The 14,409-nt window shown below is 42.2% G+C and overlaps 1 protein-coding gene across 1 annotated transcript; it reads right to left on the bottom strand.

Annotated features, from left to right (window-relative positions):
• Nucleotides 1-11,114: 11,114 nt before the first annotated feature.
• LOC130744315 (uncharacterized) lies at nt 11,115-13,395 on the bottom strand. The gene is made up of 2 exons (XM_057596503.1): nt 12,387-13,395; nt 11,115-12,076 (listed from the first exon to the last, which is right to left on the bottom strand). The coding sequence occupies exons 1-2, from the start codon at nt 13,393-13,395 to the stop codon at nt 11,115-11,117; spliced, it is 1,971 nt and encodes a 656-aa protein (XP_057452486.1).
• Between the last annotated feature and the right edge of the window lie 1,014 nt (nt 13,396-14,409).

The following is a 14,409-nucleotide window of genomic DNA, read 5'->3' as shown; positions in this document are numbered from 1 at the left end:
TTTCTACCGTTTTTCATACCTTCACAACAGCCTTTCCTCGTCGACTTTATGTTGTCTAACGCCTTTCTTGGAAATATGAGAGCAGCCGAGATTCCTGACCTTGACATCGCAGCGCAGGAAGCCCTCAACCACCTGTTACGAGCGGGGTGCCTCTTTGCCCAACTATCCCAAGACTCAGCTTCCTCCGCAGAAGTGGAGAAACTTCAACAAGAGGCTGACGGTTACCGCGTGGCCACGCAGGAGGCTCACAAGGAATGAGACAAGTTGCTGATCCAAGTGGCAGCTCAAACGAGGAAACTGACCAACGTAGACATTTGGATGAACTACTACGACGAGGACATGGCTGCTTTTAAGGAAAGGACAGATGAATTGGAGTTGGATTGGTATGAACTTCAGCAAGAAGTGAAGGCAAAAACAGAGTCAATCAACGCCGGCAAGGCCACTTGCATCGTTCAAGGCAAAGAGATCGCTTTCCTTTAGAGCGAGTTGGGAGCGACGAATGAGGCCCTGGCTGACGTGAGGTCGCAACTTGAGGCAGAAAAGCAGGCCCTCGCAGATATGGACTCCAAGACACCTCTCAAGCTAGGTTGGTAGCTGACGTTGCTGTTGAGGTCGTGGAAGAACGTGGTCGCGGCTTCTTTCTTGCCAAGGCTCAAGTTCAACATCTCAATCAAGGAATTAACCATGATGGAATGGGAGCTTTCAAGAAGATTACCCCGCATGGGCTTGTTGGCCCTGACGATCCTCCGGGCTTCACTGCAGAGCATTTCGCTGCTGCTGAAATTGAGAGGGAAAAATCGTCAATGTAAAGATAGCTATGTTTTGTCATCTTTTGTAAATATCATCTTTTGTAATGAATTAATGTTGTTATATTTTTCTTTATTTTGACTTCGTCTTGCTTTTTTCCGCCGCCATTTAGGCAACTTTTAAGGAGTTTTCGCCTTGCGCTTGCCCGTCGCCATTTAGGCAATTTTTTCGTTCGCCCATCGCCATTTAGGCAATTTTTTAGGAATTTTCGCCTTGCCTTCGTGTAGCGATTTGAAGGTGTGCCGAAGAAACTATGACTTTTGCTCATTTTGAGGCTTTCATTCACACCAATATTTCCCGTAAGAGCAGGTGTGGCCTTGGCGGTTTCATCCCGCCAAGGGCTTACACTGCTGGGGGCCCAATGGTCATATGGGTTTACCCAGACTTATGCCTAGTTTATTTTCTCGCCCATATTTCGGGGAGGCCTCGTATTCCTAGATTTCGGGGAGACTAAGGGGATAAGGGACCCACCCCATTTTGGGAATGAGTCGCTTTCCCGCACACATCGCCAACGAGAGGTCAGCGTTTCGCGCCGGACTTTCCCGGAGCAATCCCCAGACATCAAGGTCGTATTGGGATTGCCACCTTCGGGGAATTGTTCCCACCGAGCGAACGTGACGTGTTAGTTGAGTTGCTATTTGGATAGCACCGGTTAGGCCGGACTTTCCCGAAGCAATCCCCAGACGTCAAGGTCGTGTTGGGATTGCCACCTTCGAGGAATTTTTCCCACCGGGCGACCGTCTCTTTTGAATTACGAGTATTGCTGGTGAATATCCTTTTTGTATTTCATTTGTAAAAGATTTTTTGTACATCGAGGGATGCCTTATTAAAAAACTCCCGTGTCGGAGAAAAATAGTGCATCTTTATTTTTGATCCTACTGGCTTTGATCCGACCCTTCCGCTGTGCTCTCGCCCTTGTCAACGAACTTCCCTGTCAAAGTATCGTGCCCAGAACCTCATCCTTTGTTCCTGACGTGCTTGCCACCCACTCCACGCCGTCGCGGATTTGGCGTTCTTGCCAGCGGGTTGTCAATTCGCTCTCTTGCACGCTCCTCTTACCTTTCTTGCCCCTGAAAACCTTTCCTCTCGCCAATTTCCACTGCCTTGCCCTGGCCTTACCTTTATCCTTGATTCAGTAGGTCGGGCCTCCTCGCCCTGCCTCTAGCTTATCCCAATCCTGTCCAAACAGCTCTGTTCTTTTCTTCCCGCCATCCTTGCGTTGGAGAATTCTTAAGTCCGCCCTTGGGCTCACCGCCCTTCTTTCCCCCTGCACGCTCGGTCCCTTGCTTATCAAAGCTGGTGTCCTGAACTGCGGAAGTTCCCAAAATTCCATATCTTTAAGGCTCCAGCTGAAGAGGTCAAAATTTTCCTCTACCAACTTTTCCAAACGTCGTTCCTGTTCAGATGTGAGCCTGGGCTCAATTGCCAACACTCCTCTACTGAATTTGTACCTTTTTAGATCATCAACTATCCCTGCCTAGCGCTCCTCTGCCCTAATGTCTGTGAACGGTCCCTTTCTTTTTGTTTCCTCAACCTCTTTTGCTTGCCTTTGATTCTTCCGTTGTCTCTTTACCATTTCCCCGGCAATCTCTCATACCCTGCGCTCCTGCTTACCCCTCTTGTTCTGATTTCCCTCTTGAATCTCTATTTCGTGACACCGATGTCCCTCGCCGGCTCTTTTTTTGTCGTACATGCTGAGGCAGTTATTGTAACATTCTCTGGCTCGCCTTTGGTCGAATACAATCTTTCCCACTCTTCCGCACATCAGCGGATACTTAACCGCCAGGTGAGCTGTGGAGATTACCGCACAAAGATGGTTAAGTGTGTTCCTTCCTATAATGACGTTGTATGAAGCTACGACCTGTATCACGAGGTATCTCACACGAAGGAGCTTGGCATTCTCATCAATCCCAAAGATTGTGTCCAAATCTATGTATCCTCGCACCCAAACTTGCTCGCCCGAAAACCCCACCAGAGTCCTTGTATAAGGCATTAAATCTTTATCTTTTATTCCCATTTGATCGAATGCGTCTCCGTAGATGATATCAGCAGAGCTTCCTTGGTCTAGAAGAACTCGGCGGACGTCGAAACTGTTGATCCAGATCATGACGGCTATAGGATCATCCTTGTGCGTCTTAACCCCCTCATAGTCTCCCGTTGAAATTACTATGTCGGGATGTTGGAAACCGAAAGGAGTCTCGTATTGTTGCACCGACGTCACCGCCCTAGCGTGTCTTCTCCTTGCTGAGGCCGTTGCACCACCCCCGCCGAAACCACCTGCAATTGTATTTATCGTGCCAACCGGCGGTTCAAGATCTTTATTAAAGGTTTCCTCTACTCCCTTCTTTCGTGCAGCCAGCGTCTCCTTTTTGTCAGTAGTCGGCGTTTGGCGACGATCCTCCCGCCGACGTTCGTCTTGTTGGCGAGACCCCCTGTACTTGTTCCCCTGCTGTCGCTCTTCGTTCCAGCGGTCGCCATGTTCATTCAGCTGCAACCGGCCCGCTCGGATGAGCCTCTCGATTTCATTCTTCAGAGTAAAGCAATCCCCTGTGTCATGTATGTAAGATCAAGTTTTGATCATGTAGTACAACTCTATGTTTTGATGATTACAAGTTAACGTTTTAGTATGAACAATTATGGTACTCTAACGTGTTTTCTGAGTGTGTTCATGACAGGCTCTGACCTTGATATAATCTCACACAAATCAGAAGCACTTTGCTTAAAGAGTGACCCTAGCAACGCTTTCGCAATCTCTATGTTCAAACTGAATAGTAGAAAAGCTTCAGAAGATCTGAAGATAGTCAAACTCTGATGTGGACTCAGCTCACTTGAAGTTCTGAAGATCCAGACGTTCTGATAACCCAGACACTCTTAAGGCTCAGAAGCTCTGATGGTTTAGAAGACTTTGAAGATCCAGAAGCTAAAAAGTAAAGTCTCTGAAGTCCAGAAGCAAACTGGCTCGGAAGACCAAGTACATCTCCTCTGAGTTCAGAATCAGAAGCTACAACGGTCAGAGGATCCATGCTTCCCTCTGACTCTGATCAACAAGCTTCACAAGTTCCAACACGAAGCATTCCTCTGATCAGAAGTCAACAAGGTTAAAGGTCATGTCACTATCCAAAGTACAAAAGCAAGTGTACTATCCTGACGACCTAACCTAACATTCTCAGCCACAGCAGAAGCTGGAAATCCCAGATCTGCCCTCCAACGGTAGCATTCCCATGCAATGTTCAAACCCTAATCCTTGGAGTATATATAGAGGCTGAAGACTGAAAGATGCTGTTGAAGAAACTTATACGCGCAAGCAATATTCAAATCTTCTTAGCAATCTTTCTTCATCGAATTCATTGTGTTTACCATAAGCTTTTCAGAAGCAATCTCTTTGTAAACAATATCTTTTAAACAGTTGTTTAGTTTACCTTTAGGAGATCAAGGTTGATCGGATCCTAGAGAAGACTAAGAGAGTGAATCTTAGTGTGAGCTAAGTCAGTGTGTTGTTAGTCACTTGTAGGTTTCAAGTGCAGTTGTAACAAATCTCTGATTAGTGAATTGTCTTCATTCTAAGACGGAAGAAATCACCTTCACGGGTGGACTGGACTAGCTTGAGTGATTCATCAAGTGAACCAGTATAAAATCCTTGTGTGCTTTTCTCATCTCTTATCTTAAGCACTTTACTTGTGTCTCGAAAGATTTGTTAAAATCTTAAGTGGGAAGTTTTATTCTGAAAACGCTATTCAAACCCCCCCTTTCTATCGTTTTTCATACCTTCAATGTCCTGTTGAACGGTGGTACTCACACCACTTGGTCTTGTCCGTCGTTGCCCGCGGCGGGTCATTCCTTCTTTCGCCCTCCTCAATTGCATGCGTCGCCTTAACTTCACGTAGCAGCTCTGTCAGGTGGGAGTTCAAGCTTTTTCCTGCCTCCTCTCGGCGACGAGGGTCAGCCTCATGCCAGGGCCGGCATCGCTCAAAATTTTCCTTTTTGGGATACAAAGATTCCCTCGGTGGCTTTTCCCCAGTCCGAACCTTCCTGTCCCGTCTTCTGCTTCCCTCTGCTTTCTCCTTGCTCGGCTTGTCCTCTGGTGACACGTCCCTCTGTTCGCCATCCTTTTCTCTACCTTCGCGCGCCTCCGCTTAAAAGCGTCATCCTCCTCGTCAAGTATGTACGTGTTCGCCCGGGCTCGCACCTCCGCCATTGACTTGGCTGGCCTTCGGCTCAATTTACTATTTAGCTTTCCTGGCTACAATCCGTTTTTAAAGGCGCGGGCGCAGGCATTTGGCTCGGATTCCTCTATCTTTACTAACGCAGCGCTAAACCGCTTCTTCACGTACTGCTTCAAAGTCTCCCCATCGGATTGACGCACATTGTACAAATCTCCAATCGTCACCTGCTTAGTTTTGCTCGCAGAGAACTGGACAAGGTATTTGGACGAGAAGTCACGAAAGTTCGTGATGGATCCTCGTGGTAGAGTCGTGAACCATGCCATTGCCGTGCCTTTGAATGTGGCTGGAAACATCCTACACTTGACCGCATCAGAAGCAGCGCTGATCACCATCTTCGTGTTGAAATACAGCAAGTTCTCCTTGGGATCAGCCTTTCCACTGTAGGTTTCCAGCACTATATTCTTCATATTGTCTGGAATGGCAACTTCTCTCACTGCCGCTGAAAACGGTTCGAACTCCGCCACAGCCTCTGCCTCGCGCTCTCCCTCATCTTGCTGCTCAATGCGGTAATACTCTAGCTGCTCTTGGAGATACTCGTTTCGCTGTCGTATATCGTCAATACTACTAATCAGACACCTCCAATCTTGGCTGGAGATTGGTGCCTGAGGTGCCTGAGTCTCTTCTCCTGACGCCGTTGGTGACCTCTGCTGCTCTGGCGAGGACGGCGGTGAGGGCAACGGAGGTGTTGGAGAAGGAGGAGGTGGAGGCGGAGCAGGAGGAGTCACCTGATCCGTCTCCTCACGTTGAACCTGCGCACGTCGTGGCCTGCCTCTGACGCGACGCGTCGGCGAAACATCCCGATGCTCTGGATCGTCATCACGTCGTCTGCTGTAAGGCCCTAGACTTGTCTTAGTGCCATTTATGCAAAACTTTGAGTTAAGTTTGAAGGTTGACAGATTCCTCCTGTCAACCTGTGTGAAAATTTAGAGGGTCTTAACGACCTCATTTAGGAAAACTTCCTTCATGAGAGTTGTAGCCCTTTAAGTGGTTTCGCGTTAATCCGATGTCTGTAGCTCCAGATATTTGTGATTCAATGGACAAAGGTCCAACTGTCCAGACCTTGCGAACTCTAATTTAAAACTTTGGGTTAAAGCCTTGTTTAATGTGTTAATTGGGCTGATTAGTGGGCTCAGGAGATCATAATCAGAAGATTCAGAGGAAGCTTAGTGGGCCAAGTGTGTTTGGATTGCAAAAGAGGGAGCTATGGTTATGAAAACCCTAGCCACACTAACAAAAGGGGGAAAATCCTATTTCTTTTTTTTTTTCCTACTGTGCAAAACAGAAAACAAAACACGTGAAACACCAAACACTACAGAGAGCCATCATCACCATCTCCTCACCATCACCGGCAGCCACCCCAGCACCCACCCAACCACCGCCGGCCGCCGCCAGCAAGAGAGGAGGAGGGAGCGACTGCGAGAGAGAGTGCGACGCGAGCGGGAGAGGGAAAGGAAGAGGAACGCGTGGAGAGAACATTGGACAGCAAGGGGAGTCGACTTTTTGAACCTTACTTCCTCTATATTCAGATCACCCTCAAGGTAAGGGCTGGTCTAGGATGGGTAGCTTCATTAGGAAATTGTTTGCCATGACTTGATATGAAAGGTTTGTGTTGGAGGGTTTTGCATGAGGGTTGGATATTGGGATTAACTTGCTGGATTCTTCTTATGATCATGTTCTTACTGGATTTGCCATGAGCCATGTGTTATTCCATATGCTATTCTTGCTTTAGTTCTTGATGCTTTGTGAAAATCCCATGCAATACTTGCTAAGTTTGACATGAAACTTAATTGTCCAACATGATGTTTGAGATGTGTTAGGTTCTGAAATCTTTTCTATGGATGATTCCACATGATTATAAAATGTTTTAGTTGCTGGAAAATGGCTTTGAAACCGTGTACTTGCATCTCCAAAATTTTAACTTAGGGCAGAAGTGACCCTGCCAGTTTTCTGCACTGGACAGCGCACTTCATGGCCCGATATCACCTATTTCCGGTCTTCAGATGAAAAAGTGGTAAACTAGACAGTTGTGGGATTTTGAATTAGCTTTCCAGACATGTGTATTGCGAAAATGTTGGTTGAGAAACGAGCTCTGTAGGTCGATTTTAGTGAGCGTTGTTCCTGCTGTCTTTTAAAAAAAAATGGCCGAGACTCTTTTAAGGGTTTTGGGTGAAATTCTTTCTTCCGATTTATGCACAAGTTCACATGATGCTATGATTAATGGAATTGCTATGAATTATGTGTTGAGATGCATGAGATTTATATTCATGATATTTCTTAAGTAAATTATTGTGTTTATTAATTAATTGAATAAGGGGTCGCTCACCTAGCCGTAATTCCCTTTATTCATTGTGAATGTGATATTGTGCTAACATAGTTGAGACAAGATTTAATAAGACTCTAGGATAACCATAGAGCCAAACTTAAAAGAGAATGAGACATAACTCGCATGCAAGTGTAATTTTAATGATGGGATTTGAGATGGACATAGGTCTAGAGTGGACTATGGACCATGAGAACGATGGTACCTTGCACGCGAGGGAGATTTTCTTGAGAACTGTGCCTCTGCGGACGCACGTGATGTGTTTTGTGGATACTGTGGATCCACGTGATTGAGGTCTTGGACGGTGAGTCCCCCTCTGAGAATGGTGCCTCTGCGGACGCACGTGATTGGCTAAGGAGTTTTGGTGGGTTGTGTGAAGTGAGGAATCCGTTAGCATTGACTAATTAACTTGAAACTTTCCATAAGAGATATGTTATATATATAAATATATTGTTCCTTACTGTGATTTGTTATTGTTTTTCTGTTTGACCTGACCCTTTCTTGTTTGCTATGTGTTTATTTGGGGGGGGGTAGATGACGAGAACGACGACGATGGCACATGTCCATCGGTGGACCATGAAACTTGAGGACCAGTACGATGACGAAGCCTGGGGGACCGACACCTCTGGGATTTCGGAAGATCTATGTCGGAGATGTGTGCATCATTGGGGAGGACGAGGACGGCAACATAGTGGAGAGTCAGATGATTCGGGGAGGGATCTATGACATGCCATACCCGCCAGCGAGGTTCCTTCAACCCAAGGATGAAGAATCACGAGTGTCACCGGTTAAGCACGAGGATAGTGAAGAGTCAGTCGCTTCAGTGAACGCGGATGCTGGAACGAAGCGACGTCCTTATGGTGGTGGTGCCCGTTGGATATTCAACACGAAGGTTGGTCCAAGGCCGAGGAAGAAAGCACGGGGTGGCGAGGTCGAGGTTCCGAAGAAGGACTCTGCGGGGCAAGAGGGGCAGTGAGTGCATGGGGGTCCCAGTGAGAGCGCATATCTGTCCTTGGAACTTCATTTATTTATCTATTTTCTTATTTTGCTAAACTTGAGGAGGCAATTGGCTATTTTATGTAACCGGATTACTTTCACAGTGGGTTTTTCCACACATGGGTGTGGCCACGACATTATTTTCTACGGTTGTTTTATGATGATGTCATTTAATTTGCGATGTTGATTATGACTTTATTTCAAGTTATCATTATTATTCCGCTGTTTATATTTATTGTTCTTTCGTCGGAGTTAGGATAAAGAAGTTTTCTGGAGACGTGATAATAAAGAGTTTTCTAAAAAGGAAAAATGAACCCTTATCAGTAAATAAAGAAGAGTAAATGAATCGGCGAAAATTATTTGCGAAATTTTGGTAATTACTTGACGCTTGAGAAATCGGGGCGTTACATCTGCGACGTGTTTCCATCGGAATTGGAGAATCTCTCCGGAAAAAACTCGGAAACGGAAGAAACTGTATGGAAAATCAAAGAATCTTCCTTTGGATCACAATCTCCAAAAAACTCGAGAACAATTGCTTAGAAGAACAAGCTCCACTCTTCTGAATCACGATCCACGTAGTCCGGGAATAGAAATCTATCGTTCCCCACAGACGGCGCCAAATGTTCCGTGCTAGAACATAGAGAGGGAAGCTAGTACCCAAAGTGTGAGGAAGGTGATGAGAATGCTTAGAGAGAGAAACTCTAACCGCTTAGAGAGAGAGAGAAAGTATAACTAAATTTCAATGTCATTATTATTCAAATGAGATAAGAGTCTCTTACAATTGGTAACTCCCCCTATTTATAGAAGTGGAGTTGGACTTTGGCGCCTTTATCCTGCATAAATGGGCCAGTTGGGCCTCGGGAAGGGTGGTCCAATGTCATGGCGCGTTCCCTGCCTAAGGTCAGGTTCCCTGGGCGAGGGACCCTGGGGTCTCGCCCAGTCCACTATCTATTTAAGGAAATTACTAATCGAAATTATTTATTTATTTCCTTCAATTTCCTTATATAAACCACTTAATTATATTAATTTGTAGTCAACTCATAAAATACATTAAATGCTATATTGAATAAATTCTATATTCGTTTTTTTAAACCCCATTTAAATTAATTAATTACATTTTAATGCATTAACAATTTATTTAAGAAAATTATTATTCGAAATTCTTTGATTAATTCCTTCAAATTCCTTATATAAATAAATTAATGACATGAATCGCGTTTTCTTTGTTTTAAAAAAAAAAATCCATTTTTAAAATGAAAAAAAAAACATTTTAAATAATTAATTACTTATTAAATTCAAAAGCTATCTATTTAAGGAAATTACTATTCAAAATTAATTATTAATTTCCTTCAATTTCCTTAATAAACCACTTAATGATATAGCATTTACAATTATGTTCCTGTTTTTTTTATGTGGATTTCATTTTGACCATACGTGGTCTAGATTTAATTTTCTTTGTTGACCTATATCATTATCGTTGTTTTGAAGTTTGTTTGCCATATGTGGTCTAAACTTAATATCCATTTTTCTTGGTCTAATTGCCTATTTTGATGCCTTTGCATGGCAATTAGTTCTTTCAATAAATTATTCGGATTATGGAATTCACAAGTATTTCTGAGTTCGATTTCAATTTACTATGTTTGATGAAGAATACCTTCCAAAAAACATTAGATTTAATTTAGTGTTCAATATATAAAAATCATTGATGAAAACCATTTTTTAAAAATATTCCAAATTTAATTATCCAATTTGGTGAGTCTGATTTGAAGGAGAAAATTAAAGTTAGATAATTGCATTTCCTTTCTAAAAAAAAACTCATAAAAAGGTTTTAATATTCTGAAAATAAATTGATAGCTTAAAATCCACAAATTAAGGACCTAATATGTATATATATTTTTTTGAAAACTGAACAAAGCTTCCATTAATAAGGGTAATAAGCCATGGGAACAACCTCTCCCAAGTGTGGGCCTAACTCATATCAGTAGTAGAGCTTAAGCAACCACGACTAGCACCTAGTCTAACCAACAACCCAAGTGTTTTAAAGCCCAATTACGGTGGCAAAAGAAAACCCATACAATTCACAAACAAAATTAAAGTTATCTTATGGCATAACACCAGCACCTGCGTCCTCATCACGAAGAACTGTCATTTCGCTGGTATCCCCAATGCAAACCCAAAGTGGCGTAGTTCTAATGCACCCTTTATTGGCAAGGAGGTCTGCTTCTACATTGCTTTCCCTGAAGATATGTCTAACTTCAACACAGTTTACCTCATGTATCAAGAAATCCATGTAATTCATTTAGGAGTCTCCACGGCCTCTTCTCCTTTAATGCAACCCAGCTCACCGCGACGGATGAATCGCTTTCAATTATGATTTTTCTGAAGAGAAATTCTTGGCAAAAGATGAGAGCATTTAGAATGGCCCTTACCTCTGCTTCGAAAGCCCATCCATGCCCTGAATTCAGAGAAAAAAAATCCCAATATTCTTCTGTTTTCGTTCCATAGAATCCCCCCTATGCCACTTGGCCCCGGGTTCCCTTTGGATGCGTCGTCAACATTGCATTTCAGCAGACCTGCAGTGGGGGGGGGGCACCAAGCCCATGATCTAGGAGGTTTAGGTTTCGGGGCCAATCGAATATCCACGATGTTCTGAGTAATGTGGAAGGTGTCAAAGGGACAGTCTTTCCAAGTGCTCTTGATCCACCACGCAACCTTCAGCATGTGAGAATCCCACACTTCATTTAGGTTCATCTCCTTACCTTTGAAGATCAGTGCATTTCTAGTTGTCCAAACTGACCAGACAATAGAGAAAGGAATGAGTTCCCAGATTTTATGATCTCATGTGCCAACATCTTTAGGGAATTAGGCATGACCCAACAAATTTTCTCCCTTGCCAACGTATTGTACCATAGTAAGTAGATCTTTGGGCATAATACAAAAAGATGGTCCCCTGTTTCAAGATGAGCCCTGCACAATTCACATTGGCCCTCCAAAGGTCCCAATATTCCCCTTTTTATGAGATTTTGTTTTGAAGCAATCTTATCATGACATGCTTGCCAAAACAACAAGTTTACCTTGGGGGGCACCACTTTAGTAGCTTGTTCTGACCCTATGAATTCTGCCTCGATATTCAGCTTCTCTTCTGCCCATTTACATAGGTCTTTCACAGTAAAATAGCCATTTGGATTTAAGCACCATATCAACGAGTCCTTTTCATTTTCAGTTGGAAAAACCATGTTAATAGTTGCCTCAAACTCAGCATAGACTTCGAGTTCCCAGTCAAAGAATTGGCGTCTAAAATCAAGATCCCATCTCCATTTTCCTCTCACAAACAACCCCATATCTGCCACTGTTCCAGTTTTCTGATTATTCATTGCATATATTCGTGGAAATCTTTGATAAAGAGGTACAAGATCAGCCCATGGGTCTAACCAAAAACGTGTGTTCAAGCCATTGCCAACTCTGCATATTACGTTTTCCTTCCACCCTTTTGTAATCATTGAGTCTTCTTTTAGCACACCAACAATATCACGCATCATCATGGACCAGTTTCCAGCTTCAGACATAACAAGATGAAGCAATAGATTCCTACTATTTAAAAGGTATTTGGCAGCAATTACCTTTCTCCATAAGCATTCTGTCTCCACACCGTATTTCCATGCCCATTTGATCAAGAGAGCCTTGTTTTTCCACCCAATGTATCCAAGGTCCAAGCCCCCCAACGCTTTAGCTTTGCAGATCAACTCCCAGGGTATCCAAGATATTTTTCTCTCTACCCCCCCCCCCACCCCATAGGAAAGCCCGGTATATTTTTTCAATTTCTCCAATCACACTTGTCGGAGCTTTAAATAAAGTCATCCAGAAGATTGGTATTGATTTTAATGCCGCTCTCAAGAGCACAAGCCTCCCACTAAGTGACATGTATTTAGAATTGTATGATCTCCCCTTTCTCCTCAAATTTTCCAGCATTGGCTCCCAAAAAGACACTCTTCGTGGATTCCCACCCAGAGGAGCCCCAAGATATGTAATTGGTAAGTTACCCACTGCCCAACCATACACTTGTGCTGCACTCTCAACTGTTTCAGCCTCCATATTGCACCCTATGAGCACAGATTTTCCCAGGTTCAGTTTTAATCCCGAAGCGTACAAGAAGGCAAATAGTGTGTAACATAGCCTCTCAAGCTGCTCGTTATCATTCTCGCAAAACAGAAGCGTGTCGTCCGCAAATTGGAGGTGGTTCAATGCCACACCATCTCCAATATGAACCCCACTAAATAGCCTCTCTCCCAGTAGCTGATTAAGCATGCTCGATAGTCCACATACACAAATATTAAAGAGGAGTGGTGATAATGGGTCACCCTGTCGGAGACCCTTTTCAATAGCGAAAAAATCCGAAGGGGAGCCATTTACTAGGATAGCAATCGAGGCAGTTGTGACACACCCTTTTATCCAACTCAGCCACTTTTGCCCGAAGTTCATTTCTTCCATGGTATCTAACAGGAACTTCCATTCCACGCTGTCATAAGCCTTGGCGAAATCCAATTTGAGGAGGAATCCACCACCCTCTCTTTTTTGCAAAAAATTAGCCACCTCCGATGCAAGAAGGATGCACTCCGAGATTTGTCTACCTCGTGTGAAAGCAAATTGATTTTCAGTAATCACCTTAGGCATGACCTTTTGTAATCTACCCGCCAAAACCTTGGAGATCAATTTATACACACTTCCGATCAGACTTATGGGCCGGAAATCTGAAACTTCTTGAGGAGATTGGGACTTAGGGATTAAGGCAATGAATGCAGCGTTTAGACCTTTCACTAGTTTCCCCGAGCCATGGAATTCAACGAAAGCTTTGCTTATGTCTTCTTTGATTAAGGTCCAGAAATGCTTAAAGAATCCCATATTAAACCCATCAGGCCCTGGAGCTTTATTCCCATCACAAGTCTTCACCACCTCCCAAATTTCAGCTTCTGTGAATTCAGCTTCCAATTCAGCGTTCTCCCTCACGGAAATCTTGGGAAGGTTGTGGCATTTCAGTTTGGGCCTCGTCATCTCCTCTCGAGTGAAAAAGGATTTAAAGTGTTTAAATATTCTCCTTACATAATTAATTATTATTCTTTATTACCGAATAAATATAAAAAAGGAAATGATGACCTATATGAGGTTCAAATTTAATGCATTATATTTTCTTGCATTAATTTAAAAAAGGAAAATGATTGATTATTCTTTGCCTAAATCAACTTTAAATCAGGGGAAAAACTTTGGGCATTAATGTTTGATTGATTCCAAGTTCAAAATAAAAGAATTTCGTTATTCAATGTGAGATTTTTGATAAATAATCACTATTTCCTCAATGAGATACAAATTTTCGTTTTTTTTTAATATTTTATAAAAAAACTGAATTAATATATTTTTTTATTCAAAATCAAATATCACTATTATTTGTTTCAAGTTAAACAAAAATCGGAAAAAATCTATATTAGAGCTTCACTAAGGAAAATGAATGTGTCAAGTTAAAAAAAAAAGTTTCATACCTGAGTATGACGTTAAAAATATATAGTCAATATCTTACTTAAATTTTTTTTTGACAACATATTGAGTGTTGGGATAAAATCTACATTATTAACTTAAATAAGGAAATTAAATTAAATGAGAAATATTGAGTTTTCTTTTTCATTTTGAGAAAGGAAATGCATTTACTTAACATTAATTTTTTCCAACAAATCAGACTCACCAAATTTTGATAACCAAATTTGAAATCTTTTAAAAAATGGTAGTATTTTTAACGTAATCAATCATTTCCCATTCAATAAACATAATCACCTTAATTATCATTTAACATAAATTGGTTAATTTTTTTATAAAAAAATATTTACTATTGGGTTAAATCAGAAAATTAAATTAAATAAGGAAATTAAATTAAATGACGAAATTAAATTAAATAAGGAAATCAAATTAAATTAAATTAAATTTTCTTTTTTAAATAACGAAATTAAAATAAATAAGGAAATTAAATTAAATACGGAAATTAATTATAAATTTGCGGATTTTAATTATAAATTTTTA

The sequence above is a fragment of the Lotus japonicus genome, chromosome 3 (genome assembly GCF_012489685.1).
Source record: "Lotus japonicus ecotype B-129 chromosome 3, LjGifu_v1.2".
Lineage (NCBI taxonomy): Eukaryota > Viridiplantae > Streptophyta > Magnoliopsida > Fabales > Fabaceae > Lotus > Lotus japonicus.
The sequence above is the reverse complement of the archived record's forward strand: the minus strand, read 5'-3'. Positions and strand labels throughout refer to the sequence as shown.